The 25,223-nt window shown below is 43.8% G+C and overlaps 1 protein-coding gene across 50 annotated transcripts in view; it reads right to left on the bottom strand.

The window, feature by feature from the left end:
- Nucleotides 1–25,223, bottom strand: part of TCF7L2 (transcription factor 7 like 2) — a 193,504-nt gene that overhangs the window by 97,544 nt on the left and 70,737 nt on the right. For all 50 annotated transcript variants that reach the window (XM_070603145.1, XM_070602075.1, XM_070602142.1 and 47 more), the window contains one exon: nt 20,669–20,770. In XM_070603145.1, coding sequence (XP_070459246.1) covers nt 20,669–20,770 — 102 coding nt within the window. The remainder of the gene's footprint in view (nt 1–20,668; nt 20,771–25,223) is intronic.

Consider the following 25,223-nt stretch of genomic DNA (forward strand, 5'->3'; position numbering starts at 1 on the left):
AGCTAAAATTTAAATTGTTATCAGAAATCTCACTTCCTTCCCTAACCCCGCTGTCATATCCACTGGGGGCGCATATCCACTGGGGGCGCATAACCGACAGGGCATCTATCTTTAAAAAGTGACAATATGCAAGGCTAACATTCAAATGTGAAAAGAAACACTCTGTTCTCCCTTCACACACACCATCACGTCCCCCAAAAATGAAATCGTATCTAGGAATATGGAGTTGAATGGCAGATAGTTAAGGAGAAAACAATCTGTGCTTTTCCTACCACTTACTCACGTTTAATAGTTTCTAAATAAAAATTCTATTATCTTTTTTTCTCCCCCCCTTCTCAAAGCAATTTCCCAGCCAGCCTTGGGCAGTAAACAGTTAATATTCCACTCTCCCCTGCTGCCTTGAAAACCAAGGAAACAATTGAGACATTGTCCAGCGAACAAGACTCCCAGGGACTGACATTTTTGTTTATGTCCCAGTTCTCAGCCTGTCAATTTCCACTAGGCTGCCTGACCCGCACCAATACGGTCGTCCGCGAGCTGAAAGGGCTCCGCTTCATTTATTTTATTAAAGCTTCGGTGTCTGTTTTTGATTCAAACTCCAAACCTCTCCACCCCCTCCTTTTCCCCAGAAAGTTGCCTCCTAACTCAGAGACTGTGTTGCAATTCCTTCTTGGGACTCCTTGCCAAGAAAAGTAACAAAATATTTTTGAATACCAAGGTTTGCATGGTTTTGCCAAAAAAAAAAAAAAAAAAAAAGGGAGGAGGGGTGCCTGAACAAGTCGCCCAGCCTTGAAAACTTCATGTTTTTGTGGAGTCTTGAAAATATTCCGCTGAAACGTGTCCATAGGAGTGGATACCTACACTGACCTAACATCCAAACTCTGGCGCTCAGAAAACATTTAAAAATCCACAGATACGTCCGAAAACCCAAACTTCAGGTTCAAAAACAAAAAGCGTACATCAATATTTTCCTCCCAACCCATGCCACTGCCTGACTAACTATACAAATTACAGCCCAAACCTCCCTCTCCAGCCCACTTCCCTAGTCCTTCCCATCCCCCCACCGCCACCCCAACACCACCCCCTCTGGTCGTGGGGGGCTGCATCGGTGACACTCTGGCGCCCTTCTCCTGACTCTTTATCTCCACGGAAAGCACATGCAGCAGCCAGCACCGTTTCCTGTTTGTGGAGTGGGCATGAACCAGATCACACCCTATGCACAGCCTCGGAATCCCACAGCATATGGCACTGTGCGAGGATTTACCATGGAATAAAGGCAGCAGACTCTCCTGCTGCTGCATACCAGATCCTGTCACTCTGTGCTGGGAGCTCTCTCTCTTTCCCACTGGACCAAGCCCATCTCTCCACATGGAGCTACCTCCCCCTGCCCAACACACACACACACACACACAGAGCCCCAGACCCAAAACCTGGAACTTTTACAAGGAACAGGATACTTGAGAACTTGAAAGCCACATGGATCCGACCTCCCTCAGCCCCCCTGATTGCTCAAATTGGACACACGGGCCCCCTCTTTTCACAAGCCGACCAGGAAGCAGAAGGATGGGGCTCGGGCTGTCAGCTGCCCCAGGGAACCACAGAGTGAAATCCACACGACCCTTGATTCTCAGGGCTCCTACCCAAACTCTGCCTATCAAACCACATTTTCCAACCAACCATCTATACCTTTCTCTTCCCTCTCACTCTCTCCAAAAACAGAGTTTGGCTATCTTCCCATTGCGACTCTTTGTTTAGAATTGAGGATTCCCCACCCCTTTCCATCTCTGCTCTAAAGGGCCTCTTCAGACCCTTTCAAAGCCTCCTCAGCTGCCCCCAACTCGGTCATTAGACACTGAAATAAATGGTGATACTTTTACGGCATATTTGAATGTAACAGGCCATTCTTTCCCGTTTCCTAAAAGGAAACCCTGTTGGGCAGCCACAAGTTATTACCGAGCCAAGGTTGAAAGACTGAATCCCTAAGGGCCAAAGGTGAGATTGTAACATTTACAGCCACCACGTTCTTCCCCTTTTTAAGGCCTAAGGACCCAGTGTAGGGCACAGGCAAGGCATTAACTCCTTCCTGCCAGAAGCTTCCATTCGCCCTTCTAGGTGGGCATCACAGCTCTGGAACCGCCCTTGGTTCGGACCTCAGTTTGCACACTGTGCTCCAGGGGAGCTCTCCCTGACCCCTCCATCTGAAACAGGCCCCCACCACGGTCCTTCGCTGTCCCCTTGTCCTGCTTTTTCTTCTCCACCACAATGTGAAAGGACCTTGCCTGTTGTCAGCTGGAAGGAGAGCCCAGTGAATAAGAGGTTGGCTACTGACCCAACTAATACTGCAAAGGTCTGACCTTCCAGCAATAAAGACAGACGTTACTTCCTTTCTCTCTGGGCTTCAGTTTATTCATCTGTAAAATGGCAACAACAATAATAACAACACCTACTCTTCAATTGGTTCTAAGGATTGAAGTAATATACATAGAATCTTTGGCACATAAGAGAAAAAAATATCTTTTGTTTTATTATTATTATACGTTAATTTAATTATTTTTTTTTCATATTACTTGTTTACTGGTTTGGGTCTCTACGCCTCCTTTCCCTCCTCCCAATAGAAGAGAAGCTCCAGGAGAGCAAGAATATTTTCTTGCCCCTTGATACATTCCCAGTCTGTCTCCTCCTAGACAACCACTAAATATCTGTTGGTGAGTGAGAGAGAGAGAAAGACAAGGGAGGTTAGCTCAATGTCTATGTCTGGTGTTTCAATTTGGACAATTAGTAATGACTCTCATTATCACCACCTACTCATAGCAACTTTCCTCAACTGATATAAAGGGGCAAAGATAAAAAGATCTTCATTGATTATGAGTCTGTGGTCTTCAGACACACTTAGACTCGGTTAACATTTCAGTCCTGACCTCCTTATTTCCTCAGGCTTCCTGGAGGACAAAGAGTCAGGGAGATGTCTAGAAGGGCCAGCTCTGTAGAGGCCCAGCACAGCGACCCTGTCCCGGGAAACAGCACTTAACTTCCCACCAGGCGCCCTCCCCTGGCCTGCCCATCTGAAGTGATGATGATTTTCCAAGTGGTAAATGAATCATGTCAGACCAAAAGCCATTTTAAAAGTACACTTTGTAAAAAATCCGTACTACAGCACATTTCATTTATTAATTATGCTATGGATTAGGGATCAAAGTGGTAGAAATCTCAGTGTACTCGAAATAAATGGCTTTTGTGGTTACCTAAATCCTCGGAGTCCCCTGGAATGTAATTCCTTAGGCAAAAACAGCTTCCCTGACTTCTTGCCCCTCCTCATCCATAATACGGGGAGGGTGATTACTCAGCATCAGACCTGCATGATGTCATTATTTGGGCTTAACATTTTGGTTTTATGAAAACACGGAACTCTTTCTTTCGAACTGCCCTCCTAGTGACGGGTTTTTAGTTTCTATTGTGGAATCTCAAGCCCTGCCTCGTTTTCTTCCTGTCCTGCACGCTCACCCCTCTTTCCTTCCGATTAGATTCAAATTGAAAATAACATATAAAGATGCTGGAACTCAAACAAATTCCAAGACACTTTCAAGAAGGCAGTGGAGTGTAGTATTAAGCACACAAGCTTTGTGGTCAGAAAGATCTGGATTTGAATCTTGGCTCTGCCGTGTGCCTCATAAATTTAACTTGTTTAAGCTTTGGTTTTCTTATCTTGAAAATAGGGATAAAAGTGCCTACTTCAAGAGGGACTGTTGAGAAGATTGATGAAATAAAATATGGAAAGCTTCCGCCTCAGAGCTGGGCACTTCATCATCACGTGACCAAGAGTTATTTATTGCCCCTGCACTTCCATATTCTCCAGATATGGGTCCTGTCCACAGATTCTGCATCTTGCTCCAAGTGAGTTGTTTTTATTCATATTTAAAAATTCTAATTTAAAAATCAATTCTCTGGCTTAGATTCCTACCAATTTTCTGAGATGTCCTTATTAGATAGCACTCAATCAAAATCACAGTTCTGCACCAACTGCTCGCAGAATGTGAAGCTACTTAAAGCAGACGCAAAATGAAAGCACAGAGGGAAAGGCTGACAAATTTGAGTATATTAAAATTTAAAACTTTTATCTAAAACCCATCTAAGCAAAGTTTTAAAACATAACAGACTGGGAGGATGTATTTCCAACACATAGCCAAGTCTCCAACTCCTATTAATAGCTCCTATAAATCAATAAGGAAACACTATCAGATTCTTAAAAATGAGCAGAGGATTAAATCAGTCAAGCCACAGAGGAGACAATGAACGAATGACAAGATTGTCAACCTAGGAGTCAAAGAAATGCAAATTAAAACACGATAAGATGTCACAGCACACTCATCAGATTGGCAAAAATTTAAAGTCTGACAAGATAAACTTCTGGTGAGACTGTGGGGAAAGAAAGTGTTTATACACTGGTGATGAAGTACGAAGTGATCTAATCATTCGGGAGAGCTCGACCATACCTTGTGAATTACGGCTGGAAACCAGCACATTATGTCCAACCAACGCCTCTATATGGTATGAACCCCAGAGAAACTCTTACACAAGTGCCTACATATGCCTACCCAAGGATGGCTATTGTAGCACAATTTGTAATCTTAAAAAACCAGCAGCAACCCAAATAACTATCAATACAGAAATGCAAACACTGCAGTATATCCATACAATGGAATAGTACATAACAGTTACAATGGGTGAACTAGATTTAAATGTACAACATGGGTAAAGTTCAAATGCAATGCTGAATGAGAGAAGCAAGCGGTAGAAATGAAATATGAACCCACTAACCTAAAATTTAAAAACCACTGACATTAACTGTAATACATTGACGATCAACACATACATGTCAAAGAGTATAAAAACCTGGACTGCAGAGACACCAAATTACATCAGCAGTTACCTCTCCAGAGGGAAGATCCTGGACTAGGAAGGGGAATGTTGGTTTGGTTTTGTTTTTTCAAACACAGGGGAGAAGATTACTAATTGTTATTCTAGGTGACAGGTACATGAGTGTGTTCCTTATATTATCCTTTCTATCTTTTAGTATTTTTTGTTTTATAACTGCCAATCATCTTGGAAACCTCCAATACTTAAAAATCCAAATTTATACACAAGATAAATTAGAGATGACTATGCCTGGCACTAATTGGTTGGTGATCTGAGAAAAATACTCAGAGAAGCATTTCATCCAATGTAACTTACCGAAAAGATTTGTAACTTACCCTCCAGTCTGCAGACACACCCACATTGTGCGAAGGGAGGTATAATTTGAGATGAATGAAAGGCTCATCTTGATGCAAATCTACTTTTGTTAGCTCCTTCCTTTTGCCATGAGTTCATGCCTTTTCCTCCTAGGAACCCACAAAGCCTCATTTCCTCTACAGGAACTAACAGCATCACAAAGGCACGGCAGGCCTCCAGTTTCCTGGTGTAGCCTGACTGGCACCAGCTGGGTTTCTGTCGGAAAATGTGCCCCTCCCTGGCTGTGTGCTCGGTCCGACTGAGGCATTATAACCCTACAGGGGAGCGTCCTGGTGCTAGAGTCAGACTCCCTGCATTCAAATTCCAGCTTGCCACCTACCACCTATGTGACCTGAGCATTCCCCCAGCTAAACCTCAGTTTCCCCATCTATAAAATGGAATAGTAATAATAGCTAACTCATACGGATGCTGTGAGGATGAAACGTGACAGTCATGTAAATTACTCAGAACAGTGAATCAGTAAAATTAGTAAATCAGTAGAACGGTAAAGTTACTAGAACTAGTAAGTACTCAGTAAACCTCCAGTATATCATGATCTTGAGTACGTCTCACCATTTCTCAAAGCATCCATTTCTTAACTATCATGATGAGGGCTTTGCACCAAGAGAACTCCTGAGTTCCCTTTCAACATGTAAGTCTAGGATTAAGTCTGAGATTAAAACAGGAACAGGGGAGCGAGCCTGAGAGAGAATAAAGCTCTGGTCTATAATTTGCAATCCTGTTGGAAGTGAGGCTCCAGGACAGTGCATGACACAAGTTCCCCAAGCCCCTTCCCTTGGCTTCTATTCTGACCTCTGGTATCACATTCCTGTGCCCAACAGGATCCCAACAATCCCCACCCTTGGCTCCCCATCCAGCAGATTCCACGTTGCCAACTGAAAACCTTTGGAGGAAATTCACATAGGCATCCAGACACAGGAACACTTGGCCAAACCCAACCCTGCTGGCCTCCGTATGCGGCACCGGCCACCCCTGGAACCCCAGCCCATTTCCCTGCGCCAATGGCCCGCCCTCCCTCTCTTTGACAAACACCCTCTGTGACCATTCACTTATTCCACACAGATGTCCAAACACGCACTAGCTCCCCATATGTCCTTAGTGCCTCTCAATGGGCTGTATTTTTCAAATCATGTTCTAAAACTTAACCATGAGATTGTTGGCAAGGAGCGCCATGCTTGCGTCTCACATCAGACCTGGACTCATAGTGTGGAAAATAAATCGGGATGAGAGTCAGCACGGGTATGCACCAAAAACAAACTGGATAAACAAGGAGGTGGTTCATTTAATAACAATAACAAAAAAGCCTACCTTTCCAAATTAAAGGTTTAGGTAACATTAAAGTTATCACCCTCTTCAGACACATCTTGATTTTTTTTAATCACGCAACTTTTCATTGTCGGGTGGGAAGCAAGGAGAAATGTGACGATTACCCCTGAAGGCCATTTTTTAGTAACTGTCAGAAATACGAGAGCGGACGCTGCAAGCATTCACAGGTGTGATGCACAAAAAGTGCGCTGAATCTGCACATCATAGTTGGTCCACGTCACGTCCTGTAAGACCTATCGATCGTGGGGGAGCAAGGAGTCATCCTGGCCTTGGGAGGAATGAAGTGGAAGAAATCAAAACTGCGAAACCACAGCCCATCTTCTAAGCCTAGGTTCATTTCCTTGGGCAGATTCTCATTCCGGGTTCTAACGAAAACTGTTCCTCTTCCCCATCACTTCATTTGGAACAAGTTTTTAAATGGTGAGTCGGTAAGAATTTTGTTCACCATGACAGCTTAATGGACATCTGCCTGGGCTCTGACAGATCCAGTAGAAGTCGCAATTTCTGAAAAAGTCGACTGCCTAAAGCAGAAATGACAGCTGTGACACCTCTACTGCCCCCTCCTTCACCCTGGGCAGATATTAATCCATCAATGCATTCTTCCCCTTGGAGCCCTGACTTTTAAGGCCTAGAATCTCTCGGAACACAATGCTCCACGCAGAAGCTACTACCCAGCCCACAGCCTGGGAACAAACACTGTGCCCTGTTCAAAGTCCTTGGAACAACAGTTCCAAGTCTTCTGAGTTGTAAGTGCTCTTCATGCTTATATGTGTTTTAAAGGAAAATGGATAGAACCTTCATCAAATAATACAGTAAAAATCAATAAATTAAACAAAAATGAACACTTGTATGCCCAGTTTGCCACCAATTATCCACAGTAAGAAAGCAGTGCTTCTAAAATAATATAAGTAAGTGTTAATAAGTAGAGAAGACCACTGAGGTTGCAGTGGCACCTCCTTATTTACATAGGTTGGTTATTATCACATTTTTCAACAAAAAGGGCAGTACTTAATACTATTAATTAACTGGTTATTCCTTAATAGTTCTGAGGATCCGAAATAAGAGAGCTTTAGGGCAAAGATGAGTATATTAAGTAGGGGCCAGAAGAGAAAACACTGAGAAACTAAAAATACGAAAACAGGAATTTCATGAAAATACCTGAAGTTCATTTTCAAAATTCCCCAGGACCATAGGAGCGACTCATGGAAACTGCTTTTTTCACACAAGCCTCTCTCTAGAAATCGTTTGTGGGAGAAGATTGTGTACCGTGCGTCTCCCTCTTAAAGCAACTCTCAGATTAGCACAAATCAACCCAAGAGTAAAGAAGGCAAGTGTGTTCTCCTCACATAGGTCCCTATTACACGGTAGCAGAATAATCAGTTCAGGCTCCAGCATTTTTAATTCAAAAGAATTAAAAATTCAAAAAAAGAACCAACTTTTCTATGATAAGGCTTGGAAAACTTTACACTTAGAACTTCATTGGCTGTAAGTGACAGAAAACCATCTCAGACCAGTTGGCTTCCTAACTGGGTAGTCCAGGATTGGAGCTGACCACACAGAATTAAACAGTGTCATCAAGACACCCGCCATCTGAATCTTCTGCAAATGAGCACCCTCCGTGCAATGGGACACACCGTGAATGCTTGGGTGCAGGCATGAGGGTAGCTGCAAAGAGCCACAATTACAGATCCTCTCTGCCCCTTGAAGACTTATAAGTATCTTTGCCTAAATCACATGCCTGCCCCCTGCCCAATTAAATGTCTCCCAGAACCAAGGAGGAGAAGGGAAAAGTAGTTCCCCACAGTTAGGAGGGTGGGGGAGGATGCTGTTAGCAAGAAAAAATGGTGTAGAGATAAATGTCATCTTCAGAGCCCTACTCCATTTTTAATCGTAAGGTTGGCACACAGGTGTTATTCTCCACACCTGAAAACAACTTGATAATTTAAGAAGCAAGCACAATAAAGACCATACCAATCAAGCTCTGTGTGGAAGCGGGATGGGAAGGAGCCTGAGCAAGAACGGAGGGAGGATGCTTGGCTACATTCTAAAAACAGAAATGGTTTCCACCAAACTTACTAAATTGATCTTTGACAACGTCTTGCCTTGGTCATTGCAATTCTGGGTTTCAGACATTCCTTCATTTATCGGCTTTGGCTCAAGAGGGCTGTCACCTCTTTCCAAAAAAGTATTTCGTCCTGAGTTTCAACTGAATAGTCGCAGAGGTTTGCCCTGGGGCTCTTCTGCCCAGCCATGCTCCTTCTGTCACTTTTTTTAGGTTTTACGTTCTCCTCCACCCATCAGGCTGGCTTCTCCCTTGAGTTTGAAAGGGTCGGTGAAAAACACTTCTCTCAGAATCTTATGTGTGTCCCTGAGTCAGGCCTGACTTCAGGAGCATTAGAAAGGGGAAGAGTCAGAGGTGGGGTCCAAAGATAGGTCTCAATAATGGGGCTCCCACACCCCATGAGATCTCTGGGGGCCATGGGACGGTCTAGTCTCAAGGCCTGTGGTGCGGGCTTTCTTCCTTCCTTCTTCAGCCTTTTAAACACTTGCACTTTGCTTCACCCCAGCACCTGAGCGACATAGACAGTGTCCTTGTGAGAGAAACAGGCAGCTTGCACCCTCGGAGCAGGAAGAACAAGAGGCCTCTGCCCCACTGCACTTGGACACATGGTGACCCCATCTCATTCAAGCCTATTAAACAGCCTGGGTGATGCACTTAATCACTGGCCGGATCCACCCACCCTGCAGGCGCTGGCTGGAAAACAGATTGCATCACGCTGTCCAGAGTTCTTCACAAGCTTCTCATTGCAGACAGGCTATGGCTAAACAGGCCTCATGCTTTCGGGGAAGGGCAGGGCTCAGATGCAGCAGTCAGGAGGCATCTGGGTCCCTCTGGGGGTATAACCAAGACATCTGCCACATCCTGCTGCACTAGCAAAGGGCTGACGAATGGGGGCTCACTCAGACCACGTGCTTGCCCCATGGCCCCTCTCTCCTCCACCCAACACAAAACTCTGAGCGTGGCCAGTGCCTGTGCCCAATCGACCTTTATGCTCTCCATTCCTGACCCTGGAATCTAAAAGTCCCACCTTTCAATCAGGTGACAGAGCTACATGCCTGTTCATAGCTGCTCTGGGTCTCTTTCAAAAGATAAATCTATACTCCAGATTTTCAGTAGAGGTGTGCGATATGATCTAAGGATTTTTTTTTTCTTTCTTTCCCTTTTTTTTTTTTGAGGAAGATTAGCCCTGAGCTAACTGCTGCCAATCCTCTTTTCACTCAGGAAGCCTGGCCCTGAGCTAACATCCGTGCCCATCTTCCACTACTTTATATGTGGGACGCCTACCACAGCATGGCGTGCCAAGCGGCGCCATGTCCGCACCCGGGATCCGAACCGGCAAACCTTGGGCCACCGAGAAGTGGAACGTGCGCACTTACCCGCTGCGCCACCGGGCTGGCCCCTGATCTAAGCATTTAAAAGCCCATCTCAAGTATGGGAATGAAGTGCAGGGACCACGCATGGAAGATAGGAAGTTACAGGGGTGGGAAGCAAGGAGACCAGTGCAGACACTCTGGCAACATCCAAATGAGAGATGATGGTACACTGGACTCCAGGAGCAACGGCAGAGGTGGTAAAAGTGGTCAAATTCCACAAACATTGTGAAGGCAGAGCTAATATGATATGCGGATGGACTATGAGCCCACAGGATACGTCGATGGATTGAAGGTGGGTGTGAGAGAAAAGGACGAGTCGATGATGGACTCCAAGCTTTGGAGCTTACGCAACTGGTGAATGTTGTTGGTCTCTACTGCGATGTGGAACCCTGGGAGTAACAGGTTTGGTGATGGGGAGAGGGTGGAGATAAAGAGTTTGATTCTGGATACGCTAATTTTCCCATATCTATTTGGCATGCGAATGGAGGCTGAATCTGGCACTCAGGGGAGAGCAGGTGGCTGGAGGAAGGATCTGCACACTTTTCTAAACATGGCCATTCCTGCCCCTGGAATCCTGGGCAACCAGCAGACTCACTAGATTTTCCTTATATGCAAAATGAGATGATAAACTTTCCCAGCCAGAGCAGTCTAGGGTAGCTCCCTCCTTAATCCCAAGGAACAATGCTGAAATCCCAGTGTTTTCTCCCTCTGTATTAAGAGATGAAAATCTGACCTGCACACCATTAACAAGCCAATCATGGAATCACTTCATATACCCTACAATATCATTGTTGAAATTACATGTTTCCCATAATAAATAATCAAGTCCTGGATTTCCCAATTGGGCCCTCTCTTAAAAAGGTCAGAGACCCACCCCCATGCCAGGATTCATAGGGAACGGCCTGTTTAGGCCAAGATGGAAAGAGATAGAAACCCTACAACCTGACCCTCTGGAGCTTCTGTGTTAACCACGTTCCACATAAATGCTGCCGTGGCGATTAGACACGCTCCGCAGTGAGCTGGAATGTATAAGGGTGGATTATCCAGTTACTGGCAAGCCATGCACAATGTCATAACTCAAAATTATGTTTCTCCAAAACATGCTACCACATCAGGTAGAAAGCGGACATGTAGACAAGCTCTTCTGCTAACCAGGATAATCCTGAACACTCTTAAGGTAACAATAAAATCACACTCAATCCAGACTAAATCAACTCCAGTCCCTCACCAGAAATTGGCTCTCTGCTTCATTAACAAAGCACCACAGTAGGAGGGGAGAAAGCCACATGGAAAGAAAAAAACATAGGGTTCCTTGGCTTCAAGAAACTTACAGTCTGGCTGGAGAAACAAGCCTCATGCATAGAATTAATCAGCAAGGGAAGAAATGACAAGCAGGGGAGGATGGGTGCCAAATGAACACTTTTGTTTTATTTACTGGAAAGATAAACATAGGCAAAACCATGAGTTGAGCTCTAAGTAGATCCATGTTAATTTAAAACAGGCTCCCACGCTTGGTAAAGAGAGCAGGTGCTTGAAACTGAAACAACTTCCCAAAGTATGTTCCGATCTTGACCCTGAGGATGCTGCGAAGAGCTCCACAGTCAAGCACGCGTTAGGAACCCCTCCTTAGGAAAGGTCTGGAGCACTGGGAGGAATCAAGATCCTGCCCTCAAGAAACTAATTGACTTTGCATAACCCAGTGCTTCCCTAAACCTATTTTAGGAGGGAACCCTTTTTCCAGTAACCTTATTAACACTGGGTGAGACAAATGTCAGGAAACGCTCCCCAGAGCTGCCAAAGCCTTTTCCCCTATGCACAACAGGACACAGCACTGAGAAACGGTCACGGCTGTGTGAGGCCGCCAGCCTTCCCAGCATGTATCGTGGGCTGATCTTAAACACAGCAACAAATGGCATCTTTGAAAAGTAGGCATATTTTCGCAGAAATACAATGCGGGGTCATATTCACACACAGCATCAAATAAGTATCTTTGTTCAATAATATGCCATGACAAGAGAGACACTAAAACTTAAAAACTCTACAATTATTTGAGGTTATAAAAGCATACTACAAGAACTCTAAAACTCCCCTAAATGTGCCACATATATATTCAGGGTATTATTTTAAGAGGTATGCTGTGAGTTATCTAAAATGGAACGTCTGTAATTCTGTAAAACCACAATACCATCAGCTGACTTTCAAACCTACTAACTGTTTAAGAAACAGTCATTTATTTGGAAGGTGAAAAGCCCTGCGAGGGTTGATGTGATGTGGATGGGCTGGTCGTGTCTCTTGTCTGGAACGAGGTGGAGTGAGGCACATCTTTCCAGGGAAGCCTGAACTTTTTCTTTTGTTAAATTCCCAGAAACATGAAAATCACTCCAATCACGGTGAGTGTAACACTCTCACACACTGCTGACAGTTCTAAAAGTTGAGACCGTTCAGGAAAATAATTTGTGGCTATGTATCAAGAAATTTTTTTAAAGGTTGTTCTCATTTACTTTCCCTCCTAGGAATCCATCCTAAGAAAATAATAAAGGGGGGAGGGGGCCCAGGGATTAGGCACAAAGATGTTCTTCATGGGATTATTTAGAATCGTAGAAACAAAAGGAGAGACGCCGACAATATGGCACTGATTAAGCAAATTGGGGTATAATCATATTATGGGCTGTTATTTGGTCCTTAAAAATCCTGAAGAATTTTAACGGCACGGGGAAGTGCTTATTCACTACAGCAATTTTCATTTTAAATAAATACAAGGCTGGAAATATTGAGTGCTACTAGGAGCTCGACAACGTTAAAAATATAAATATTAATACACTCAGAGGAAAAAGTCTAGAAGGAAATAGACCAAATATATCAAGTTACTCACAATGTAATCTCTGAGTGGTAAGATTATGGGCTATTTTTCAAAGTGTCTACAATGAACGTAAATTTTATGAATGAGGAGAGCTACGTTAAAAAATTAATTTCACTTACTTTAGAGGTAGGATTTATCAATCGAAAATTAGCAATTCCCATCCTTAAATAGTTTAACATCAGTCACTGAAGTTGTGAATTACGAGTGAGGCTAATCTTGAAGAGAGGACCTGGCGATGAGGGGAGGATGTACGATAGCTACCTTGAAATTTTCAAGATAAGTAACTGGACGCATGAGAAGAATGAACAACAAAACACAAATCAAGGAGTGAGCATTTCAAGGAGAGAGATTTCAGCTCAATGACAAGGCAGAACTTTCTTAAGAGCCTGTATCGTACCAACAGGAAATGGTCTGCATCAGGAGACAGATGCCCCGTTTCTGTGTTCAAGAATCGTATGGACCACAGATGATTTCCAACAATGAGTAAAGGACAGAAGGGACATGACATGTGGACAGAGTGGGTGACATGACATGTGATTTAAAGGTTGTGAAACTTTCTGTGATTCTAATCTGAAAGGGATACGAGCGAGCTTACACAATCCTTCTTTGTAGAATACTTTCCATCATCATGGTGGTCAGCTGCCACACCATGATCCCAAACCTCAAGAACTTCAGAATTCCTCACCATAAGAAGGTGAGACGGAAGCTTGCACTTTGAACCATACACTCCATCCATCATGGCCCGATGTACATCCTGGGGCTTACTCCACTCTCTCCCTTCAAAGCACTACTGATCCCATCTACCACTTCTTCCCTGAAAAAAGACAACCTGGTTCTCAGTATGAGATACTCATAGCTCTCCTAATAAATGTAACATTTTTTTAGTGCTCACAGGCTTGCTTTGTATCCTTAGACAAAACATACACCCTTACCATGGTTCTGTCTGAGAAATGGGAAAGTTCTGACTCAGCCGCTGCTAGGAAACACATGCCAAGTATTCTAGAAAGTCTGGCTGAGTCATAGATAAATGGGTTTAAAAAAAACAACAAGGAGAAAGTGTATATGCAGTGGAGGGTGTGGAGACAGTGCACAGGGAAAAGCTTTTAGGAAATCAGGAGTTCACACCCTCACATCACGCAAAGGTCACTGCCCCGGTAGAGAAGGCCTCTTTTGCCACAATGTGTCAGTGAGTTCTCTGCAGTAGCCACCTCCAGAAACTAAATCCCTAGCCATCCTCATGTCCCACTCCAGTGAAGCCAGGAGGTCCCCTTGAGCCACGCCCACCCCATCCAGCTGGGGCTCGGGGCTCCTCCTGGCGCTCCCGGTGGCAGCCCTCAGCACACCACAATGTAACCATTTACTTGTCTCTTCCCCAGCTGAGGCTAAGACAATGGTGTGCTCTGGGACCAGGCTGCCTTGTTTCACACCTTGACTCCTACAGTTGGGCAAAAACCTGTGATGAGTTCCTCCTCTGGAGATTAGGGATAATAAAACATCTAGAACAATGCCTGGCACATACAAAGTGCTACAGGCTTATTTGCTATTACTGTTATTATTGTTCATCATTGACTCCACTTTCTCTCGACGTCTGGAATACCTTTTTCCACACGGTAAGCAATCACTAAGTATTTGTGGGATCAATAAATGTAAATTGATTGAATCCACTGTGAACACAAGACCAAGAGGAAGACCAATTAAAGCTACTTCTCTAAATTTTAGGGAAGGAAAGGGAGAATTTTCTATCCTTCCCTAAATAATATACTCTAAATAAATGGGAATTTAATAGATAATCAACATTAGTCTTAAGAAGCCAATTAAAAATTTGGCTTGTTCCCATTTCATACTGCCATGCTCCTGGGGGGGAGGGGAGGTCATGAAACCTAGCATCTTAATCTCTCTAGAAAGACAACTGTTGAACTAAACAGACATTTTTCCAAAGAAGTTACATGGAAAGGAGCTCAACATCACTAATCATCAGGGAATGCAAATCAAAACCACACTAAGATATCACCTCACACCTGTTAGAATGGCTGTCATCAGAAAGACAAGAGATAAGTGTTGCCAAGGGTGTGGAGAAAAGGGAACCCTTGTACACCGCTGCTGGGAATGTAAATTGGTGCAGCAACCAAGGAAAACAGTACAGAGGTTTCTCAAAGAATTAAAAATAGAACTACCATATGATCCAACAGTCCTACTTCTGGGTAGATATCCAAAGGAAATGAAAAGAGGATCTCGAAGAGACATCTGTACTCCCACGTTCACTGAGGCATTATTCACAATAATCAAGACATGGAAACAACCTAAGTGTCCATAAATAGATGAATGGACAAACAAAATGTGGTATATGTATACAATGGAATATTATTCAGCCATGAGAAGGAAGAAAATCCTGCCATTTGTGACAACATGGATGGCCCTTGAGGGCATTATGCTAAGTGAAATAAGTCAGACAGAGAAAGACAAATACTATATGATATCACTTATATGTGGAATCTAAAAAAGCTGAACTCCCAGGAACAGAATAAAGTGGTGGTTCCCAGGGACTGGGTGGGTAAGGGAAATGAGGAGATGATGATCACAGGGTACAAACTTCCAGTTAGAAAATGAGTATGTTCTGGGGACCTTATGTCCAGCACGGTGATTATAATTAACAATACTGTATTACAGTATATCTTAGTAAAGCTAGAATGAAAAAATCAATCAATAACGAAAATAAAAACAACCCCTTTACCCCAAACCTGCTCCTCCTCCAATATTCCCCATTCAGTAAATGGGAACTCCATCGACCTACCTTTGACTCTCCTGTCTCCCTCAGGGCCAAAATCTAGTCCATCAGCAAGTTCTACTGATGTTCCCTCCAAATCTGTCCACTTTAACCATCGCCACTGCCAGCAGCTGAACACAAGCCAAACCCCTCAATGACGTCCCACGGTAGTTAGGATTAAACGTCAACCTTGACCACATCCTACCCAGGCCACTCTCCCTGTGCCCTTGCGACCCGCGGCCATCATAGCTGGCTTTCTGAGTCTCTCACAGCCAAGCTTTTTGTCCCCCGTTAGGACCTTTAAACACGTGTTTTTCCTTCTGCCTGGAAGGTTCTCCCATTTTCTACCCCTTCTCCCATACCTTCCTCTGGCCAACTCCAATCTGTCCTTCGAATCTCATGTTAAATGTCATTTCCCCAGAGGGCCATCCAGCTTATAATCATCACCAATTTCTCAGTGGAAATCCCATGTCCCTGGTCATACCTCACGGGCCCTGTACTCTTCATGGCACCTGGCACAATGCCCACCCGCCATGGGTAGGGGCTGGAATGGTTTGCTGAGCCTCAGCATCTAGCACACAGCCTCCTAGCCCAGACCAACAGCCAATAAGCATCTGGCAGAAGAGGGGAGAATACAACCTAACTCTAATAACCCATCAAAACATCTGCATGTATTGAATAACCAAGAGGATGCTCTCAAAGTAGTTTCTTGTTATTAACTGTGACTAGGTCCCTCCCCATTCCCCTGAACTCCTCAGAAACAAAAAGCGAAAGGTTCACCTGCCCTCTGAGCTTACCTGAAAATGCTCAACGCAGACAGCAGAGACCCTGTCTGAAGTCCTACCACCATGTTACACTTCCTAAGAGTTTTCCGCTTTAGCACTAACAACAACAAAAAGTACAACCATCACAATCTGGCAGGCTTTGCTCCTCAGGATTCAGACAACTTTCTCATCCCACACCTCGATGCTCATTACACAACAAAACATAAGACCAAGAACTGCTAGAAATCCACCCCAAGGTAAAATTCCACATCGACTTCAAAGGGAAACCTCCAAGACAAAATGGTAGGAATTTCTGAAGCCATTCACTGTTTTGTAAGATATTCGCTATACTGAAATACAACCATTTTTGGTACAGAATCTTTTTTCGCTGGGTACAAAGGAAGTTAAATGAAAGTCTTTGTATAGCAAAGACACTGGGGGTGGAGTCCAGGGAAGGGCTCCTCACCACACAGCTTACTGGCTGCTGGAGGCGGGTCAGCCAAGACTCAAACACCACCACCACTTAGCACAACTTAGCTGCTTGGCACTTATTTTGGAAGAGGGGGAAAAAAAAAGAGCAAAGAATTAAAAATATCAATTTAAAAACACCACAGAGAAGGAAACAGGAGCTACTCATGTGAATTCGAAAATAGAACTGGGGAGGCTCTGCGGGGAGGAGAAGAAACTGGAACTTAGGACTCCTAAGAGGTCGATGAATTTCTGGGGGTGTGGGGAGGGAAAACGGGGGAGAGGGAAGGTGGAGAAGAGGGAGGTAGAGAGATGGATTTGTTATATAAATTCCTATTTTTCTGGCCAACCAAAAAAAATCAAGATACCATCCTTGGGGAATAATTTCCTCTCTCTTCTGAACAGATTAGGAGCCACTAGACTATAATAAACAAGATGCTCTATCAGTTTCAGGAACTAAAATTTCTGGGGCTTGCTTCTTAATTTAAATATTATTTGATCAAGTGAACTCCAGTGCTAAGAACATTTACTCTCCACACCCATTTTTTATAATATGGTAACCCGTATAGCACATGAAAAAAATCCAACCAGATTAAAATATTATGACAAAATGGTTTAAATCCCCATCTGAACATTCTGCCCCAAATGGGTCCCAGGGTAAGTTATTTTCTTAGCAACCTGTGATAGTTAGAGTCTTTAATGATTACTAACAAACACTGAACACTTCTCCAGTTTCAAAAGAAAACATCAGAAATAATTTTGAAATAGCTTGGCCAAGATATTACAATAAATCCAAATTTCGGAGAAATTAGGAAGCAATCCTTAGACAACTGTTTTGAAACATGTCTGATGAAACGCTGTGATGTGACAACTTTTGATTTAAAAGAACAAAAAACAAAATGTGAGGAAGAGTCCAGTGTCTGGAAAGAAGTCAGCCATTCATCAGCGAACCTGAACATGAACCAGACTCTTCTGGTTGATGCTGAGCTACACAAAGACCCAAACAGTACATCAGCCATAATCCAGAAGGCTCCCTTTATAAATACAGACACACTGTACCTGCCAAGCAGGTTTTGGTCAACACATTGCCCTATATCCAGTGAAAAAGTGATCATAAACATGTAGTTCCAACATGTATGACTCCTCAATCCCAAAAACTGTTAGGGTCAACAATCTCCAGCCTTTCTTCCACCCTGCTTTCCCGTCTCCCTCTACTAACACCCCCACACACACTCAACATCCCCCTCCTCACCCATGAGTGTCAGTGAAGATTGTGGAAATGCATGATTATAGGGCTGACTCATGTAACCAAAGACACCATTCAGCTGCCACAAGCATTAAGTATTTCACAAATTTGGTTTCCTTTTGCCCAAGCTTATGGCTTTTCTCCTCTCTCCAGCTCCCAGAGCCCGCCCTCCAACACCAACCCATAACCTCTGTGCAATGGCCATTCCCTGGGTCCCCAGGAGCAAGGCAGAAAGCACAGGAGATCGTATTACAGCTGCTGGCTGTGCCTCCTCTGGACAAGGGTCTCCATCTAAAGGGTGGTGCATGCTCCGAAGTGGTTGCTATAGTAAACATGGCTTCTAATAAAGAGCAGAGGAAAAAGGGAGTCCCCTTGCTGTTCCCCTCGCCAAGATCCACATTCGCTCTGGAAAATATGTTTTCCCAACTCCTTGGATTGTTAATTTCTACACGTGAAAATAAGGTGCTTGGGGCCTCAGTTACAGCAACTGTTCTTAAGGGATTTGGAGGGGCAGGGGAAGGAGGGAAGGAGAGCAATGACTACCTCTCTGGACAAGTCCTCACTCTCGCGTGGGAGCAACAGGACAGACCCGTGGACCTCCACCATGCCACACCTGTGAGGGGCTGTGTCCAATCTGAACCACTTCTAGAACTTGAATCTTCTCTCCACACTTAAAGAGAGAAAAAGCCTCCAAGGGATTTTAAAGATAACATCCTTTCTCTGTAGCTAAAAAAAAATGTGGGCAAGTCCTGCCAAGCATTTCCAAAAGCAGAGAAATAAATTTCCAAGCCTAGACCCACACTGGGAAATTGAAGGAGGCCAGAAAAGTGAAACCGACAGGCTTCCTCATTTTACTCTCTAGGACTCTGTAACCATCACACTTTTTAAAAATCTTTGTGAATTGTTAAAATATTTTTATACACGGCATCACTTTTTTCAGAGAAACTACATCAGAACCCCAAGCCGACAAGTTCTTGACACCTGTGACACTGGCCCTGATGATGACCTGATTTATAAGTAAGCGAAACAGAACCAGCCACAGAAAGGTACTTTCTACTCCCTTAGGAGAGAACACTCCATGAGGCCCCGGAAAGGGAGCAGAGAACTGGGTCCAGCCCTTGCTCTGGCCACTAACTCAGTGTGTGACATTGGGCAATTCACTTAAGGCATCTCTGGGTCTGTTTCCTTTTCTGAGAGCAGGTTGAGCCTCCCTGATCTAAGATCACGTCCAGCCCTGAAATCTTGGCAATAGAAGAGCATGTGTAATTATGAACATCCATTTTATTGTGGGGTTGGAGGAAGAAGGAAGCTTCTGGAACATGTCAACCTTCTCTCCACATGCCTCGTTTATAACATGAGAATTCGTGAGACATTTTCCCAAATGATGACTCAAGATGTGGTTTTACGGAAATAAATTATTTTGTGATATACACACACACATACATATATGTATTTAATATTCATATAAGAGAGGCATAATTCATAAAATTATACTCAATTATAGAAATCTACAAAATAAGGAGGCAGTGAGCCTGAAATTTGACACAGTGCATCCTAAGATTTTTCTCCTTAAGAAAATTATTTTGCCATTTTTAGAAATTACAAGTAACATAGAGGGCAAAATATATTAATGGATAACATTTTGTGATACTTAAATAAAAAATACATGAATTATTTCATGCTTTGCATAATTCTACCTGTCATGGATTTGCTATAAAAATATGTCTTGCATTAATTATTTCCAAAGTACGAAGTCCAGCTCATCATATAAATACACAGAAGAGAATATTTAAGGCTGAGCTATCTTCTCAAGAGGTTAATTTATCAATTCCACTTTCAGAGCCTACAAAATCCTAAGAAAATGCATTAAAAATATATGTAGACACACACTTTGTGCTGTAGTCTCTTAGTACTACAAATGTTACCTAAATTAAACCCACACACTGGCAAAGCCAGGGACGTACCGATTAAATGTCATTTAAACCTTTCCAAGTTCATTTCTGCTCTAGGTGTACAATCCATCAGCCCAGATGAAGTTTTTCTGATGTTAGTGTAGAATGTTTACTTTCCAACAATTTAAGATAAGGGGCCGGGGGGATTGGAAAGTCTCAAATCCAGGACTTTTCTTTGGAGTTTTCTACTTCCCCCCTCTGCAAATCACCTCCTGTAAATGCCTTTTTCAGAAAAGGTTTGGGGCATTGTATTTTTTTAATGGCTTTGATACCATTTCCAGTCTTCCCAATACTGTCGTGCCCTATTAACTGGAGCCCACAAAGCTAGATTCTAGCCCAATACTAGGAGAAAAGGATGGTGGGGAAATTTCCAGGTAGGTAACAATCGCTAAGGTCCAACAGCAGAATACAGGTACCTTCTAGATATAAACCATATCCAAGAATGTGCCAAAAAAATATTTTTAAAGAAAGAAAAACTGGTAAACAAGGCCTGTTATCAACCAAAGAGCATCTTCTTCACCTCCCCCTAGTAAAGGAAGCGATCGCCTTTGTAAGGCCACTTACGACAATGTGCGCTGGTGACGGAGAGCGCGCATCCTTGAGGGCTTGTCTGCTCTGGAGGGTCCCCGCCTGGACATCAAGCAGTGGCCATTTCATCTGGAGATACTGGAGGGAGAAAACAAAACAAACATGGACAATGAATTTGGCAAAGAAATGCAAAACAGCTACCCCAAGAGTCAGCTTTTCATACATGACACATGGATCAGAAACTGAAAAACTTAAAGGCATACAAATAACAACAATAAAAAAAAAAGGTAACTTCAACAACAATAGAAAAATCATGCAATACCAACAGGTTCTTCCTTAGAGTTCATGTTCAATAGGTACATGTATAGGACATCAATATTATTAGCAAATAACATTGCATTCAAACTACAGGGCGGCTTCAGACAAAACGACTTCATTATTACGACCTCGTTTAGAGGGCAGCGGGGGAGGGAAGAGGGGAGGGGACACAGAGCTTTTCTCAAGGAAGAAAGCAAATGGGACTCTCAAGCGAGAGGGGTCCTAGGACACCATCAATTCTGAATCTGCTCTTTCAGCAACCTTCATGCTAAAACGCCACCATCCTTCACTTTAAAGAAAGCTGAGTATGTATGTGCAACCGTGCTTGAGGAGAAATCACGAGTGAGGTGAAGACGGAATTCCTCATCCGACAGAAAAGCTTATAAAACAAAAATATTTCTTGGTAAACGATGCACAAACAGGGTACAATGCAATTTAGACACTCATCTCAAAAGGCTGGAGAAATATACTGAGGTTTGCCGCAGAGAGAAACATAAAGGTATACGCCAATTAGGTCTATCTCTGCCCTCTCTGAGGTGAAAAATAAATACACGGCACGAGGGAAAAGGAGCGACTTCTGTCAAAAGGGATATACTGGCGTTCAGAGGGACCTGAGCGATCAGCTGACCCAACTCCCCACTGCGCGGATAAGGGAACCCGAGGAGAGGTGGCCTGTCCAGTCACAGAGGTATTCAGCAAATGTATAAGCAACTCTCAGGCCTTTGACTTTAGTTGGTCACATTACCCGAGTTTCGTGCAGGAAACCTTCAGACAACCAAACAAAACTTAGACACAATGGCCCTTTGTACCTCTGAAGGCCAACTGATAAATGCATCAGTTAATGCTTGGAGAGTATATAAGGAGCCATCTTGATCTTCCCAGAGACCCAAAGCAAAATAAATAGCTAGTTCAATATTAATTCAACAGAAAATTTTTACTAGATGAACACTGATTAAAGCTTGCTTTGTGCCAACCTTCTTGCAAAGCATTATGGAGAGAAAAGATGCCTGCCCTCAGGGAGCTTCTGCTCATGTGAGGGAGCCAACTCCCACACAAATAAGTCAAGAGAGAATGTGGCGAGGCTGTGACAGAGCTCGGGAAATCGTGCCCATGGAATGCCAAGAGAGAAGACAGCATTTCTGAGAAAAAAAGACCAGGAGAGGCTGCACAGAGGTCTTGCAAAGTCAGAAAGATTTCAACAGAAAAAAAAAGGACAGCAAAGGGCAATCCAGAAAGGAGAAAGGGTTTGCTCCCATTCCACGTGAAATAGAAGGGCCAATGCCATCCACAAGCTCTTCTACTGGTTCCTCAAAGAAATAACTGTTCCAGTGAATTAAAACCAAACTCGGTTATACCGGAAGCTGGAAGACCCTAGCCCACCAGCACAATCATTTTCCCATCCTGGATTATACAAGGTTGGAGCAACTTCTACCACTTCAGAGCTTTTACCTAGAAGCCTCCTGTGTTGAGGAAACCTGGCTATTGTTCTGCTGCCTTGCCACAATTTGCTTCGATGGACCTCTAGCTTTTCATCTGTAAACTGAAGGAGTTGCCCTACCTGTGACAGGGGTGGGTGAGGGGCTGCCCCAAGCACCAAAGGACTTCTAGGATTCTGGGTGCCCAGACAGGAAATTCCAACAGGCACCCCTCAGTCACCCTTATAATCAAACCATTTCCAAATAGCTTCTTTGGGGCAGTATCATCCCAAGTTGAGCCACTAAACTAAATGTTTCCATGGTCTCCCTCAGCCTTATAACCCAAGCCAGTAGGCCATGGGAATCTGTCCTGCCCTGTCTCACCCCGCCTTCTTCCCATTCTCACTTGCCACATAAATATATGGGCCTCATTGGTCAAAACCACTCAATAGAGTCATTTCCTTGAGGCCAACCAAAATGGACACCTGCCAACACTCACCTCTCTGTCTCATAAAAACCTGTGAAGAAAAATGCCAAGCTCGCCATATACCTACATCTCATTCTACCCTCAGTGGGGAGAGTGAGATTAATGGACAAGTTTTCATCTCTGGTCATCTGTAAAACTGATTTGATTGCATCCAAAGAGAAGCTCCATAGAATTAGGAAATTTAGGCTTCGTTTAAGGTGACAGGCCTGCCCTGAGGACCCCACCCAAGAACTGTCATACCCAGAATGCAATATTAATGCAGACTTATAATTCTTACTTTACATAAAAGCTTCATTGTGTACCACATCCAACCTCCACAGGCTACCTGCGCCACATATTTTTATGAGCCTACATTTCAGCGCTCCAAGCCTACAATACACATAATTTTCAATTATGTTAGGGCAGCCCAGGATCACTGCCTATATAACATTACTGGTTGGAGGAAATGAGACTCGGCCCCACTGCCCAGAGAGAGCTAACCAAATCCAGATGGTGAAGGAAGACAGCCCCGGTCCTGCCGACTGGCAGGGACTCCACGGTGACAGCCCCAACCTCTCCATCCCAATGCAACTTGATCCCATAGAATGGCTGGGTCTCTGCAAATCCGTGCCCCTCCCGTGGATCTTAACTGGCATTCAGGCTGACGAGGTTCCTTTCGGAGAAATAAGTATTGTGTCAGGATTTTTTAAAGGAAGTTATTAACCTCCTCCAAAAGTGATGGGTTTCCCAGGTCCCTTCATCTTCTACAATTGGTCCTTATTAATAGGGAAAATAAATAAATAAAGTGAAGAAAAAGGAAATTAGGTACTATTATAGCCTAGAGGAAAATCTTTTCCTTCCTGGAGACATTAAGCAGCAGGAAATTCTATTCTGTTGGGTCCTAAAGGAAGACCTGAAGGAGGAGGCATCTCGGATATACGAAAGGGCTGGAACACCACGCCACATTTTCCCAACAGTTCAACTTCGGTTTTATATCCTTTTGGGGAAGAAAAAAAAGTTCCCACCATCTCACTATAAAAACAACACTGGGCTCCAGCTCTCTTCCTTTTAGGCTGTTCAACGTGGAAATTATGAATTGCCTACAAAAACATTAAACTTTTCAACAAACTGCAATCAAATGGGGCTGTGGGAATTCCTGCATTGAAAACTGTTGAAATGGAGTCTGCCTGACTTTCATTTGAGGGGGGAGGCCATCTTGGCTTAAGCATTTCATCCTTTGTTTAATAATAATGTTCTGCTCATGGCCCATTAGGGTTTTTCCCAAAATCATATTTTATGATATGTCTTAGGGAGCTTAAGTTAAGCTTTGGACCTGTGGGCAAAGTCTTGAAATATATACACCACCAATGGCCTGAGTGGAATCAAGGCGGTTTAAAAGCCTGTTAAATTGTCAGTAAAAAAGAGGTACATATCTCTGATTTCTCCTCCTCCGCCTCCCCCATCTTCCAAGACAGAAGGCCCCTCCGAGATCTATGTTCATAGCAAGGGGCAGCTACTCAAGTATGCCAGAAAGAACCTGCTCGCACACAGGTATCCCCATCACGTGAATCCAGCTTCAGGAAGGAGAGGAGGGGCTGCTCAGAGAACCTGCCACCTTAGGGCTGCTGAGGTCTTTGTACAAACTTATTATCCAAACAAACAGGACAACTCAAAGGACAATGATGATGACGATGACGAAGTTGCCAGGAAACTCCCACATCCTTGATAAAACACCAACACGGCTTCACGGCACTTCCTTTCATTCACTCCATCCCAGATGGATAGGCAAGTGGAGTCCCTTTATTTGCTCAGGGCAGGGCTGGCAAACTGCTTTTGTAAAGGACCAGATAGTAAACGTCTTAGCCTTTGCGACCCATACCATATCGGTCCTAACTACTCAACCCCGCCATTGTAACACAGGAGAAGCCATAGGCAATACGTGTATGTATTATGTCATGGATATGTTCCAATAAAACTTTATTTACAGATATTGAAATGTGAATTTCAAATGACTTCCCTGTGTCAGGAAATATTACTCTTCTCTTGATTTGTTTCAACCATTTAAAAATAATAAAAACCATTCTTAGCTCACGGGCCATAAAAAACCAGCTGGCAGGCCAGATCTGGTCCGTGGGCCATAGTCTGCCATCCCTGGCTTGGGGAATGAAGATCATGTCAGAAAGGATACTGTCCTTCACGGGGCCTTAAATCCACACAGCCAAACACGATCACACAAGGAAAGCATGTTCGGTGACCCAAAAGCAACGTTTCAAAGGGAATCGTCACTGGCAGACTCAAGTTGTGGGGGAAAGGCTTGGCCAACAACCTTGAGCTCGCCGGCTCTGACTCTCAGTCACGAGGGCTGACCACCAGACCACAATCTCACCGAAAT

This window comes from Equus przewalskii, chromosome 1 (genome assembly GCF_037783145.1).
Source record: "Equus przewalskii isolate Varuska chromosome 1, EquPr2, whole genome shotgun sequence".
Classification (NCBI taxonomy): Eukaryota; Metazoa; Chordata; class Mammalia; order Perissodactyla; family Equidae; genus Equus; species Equus przewalskii.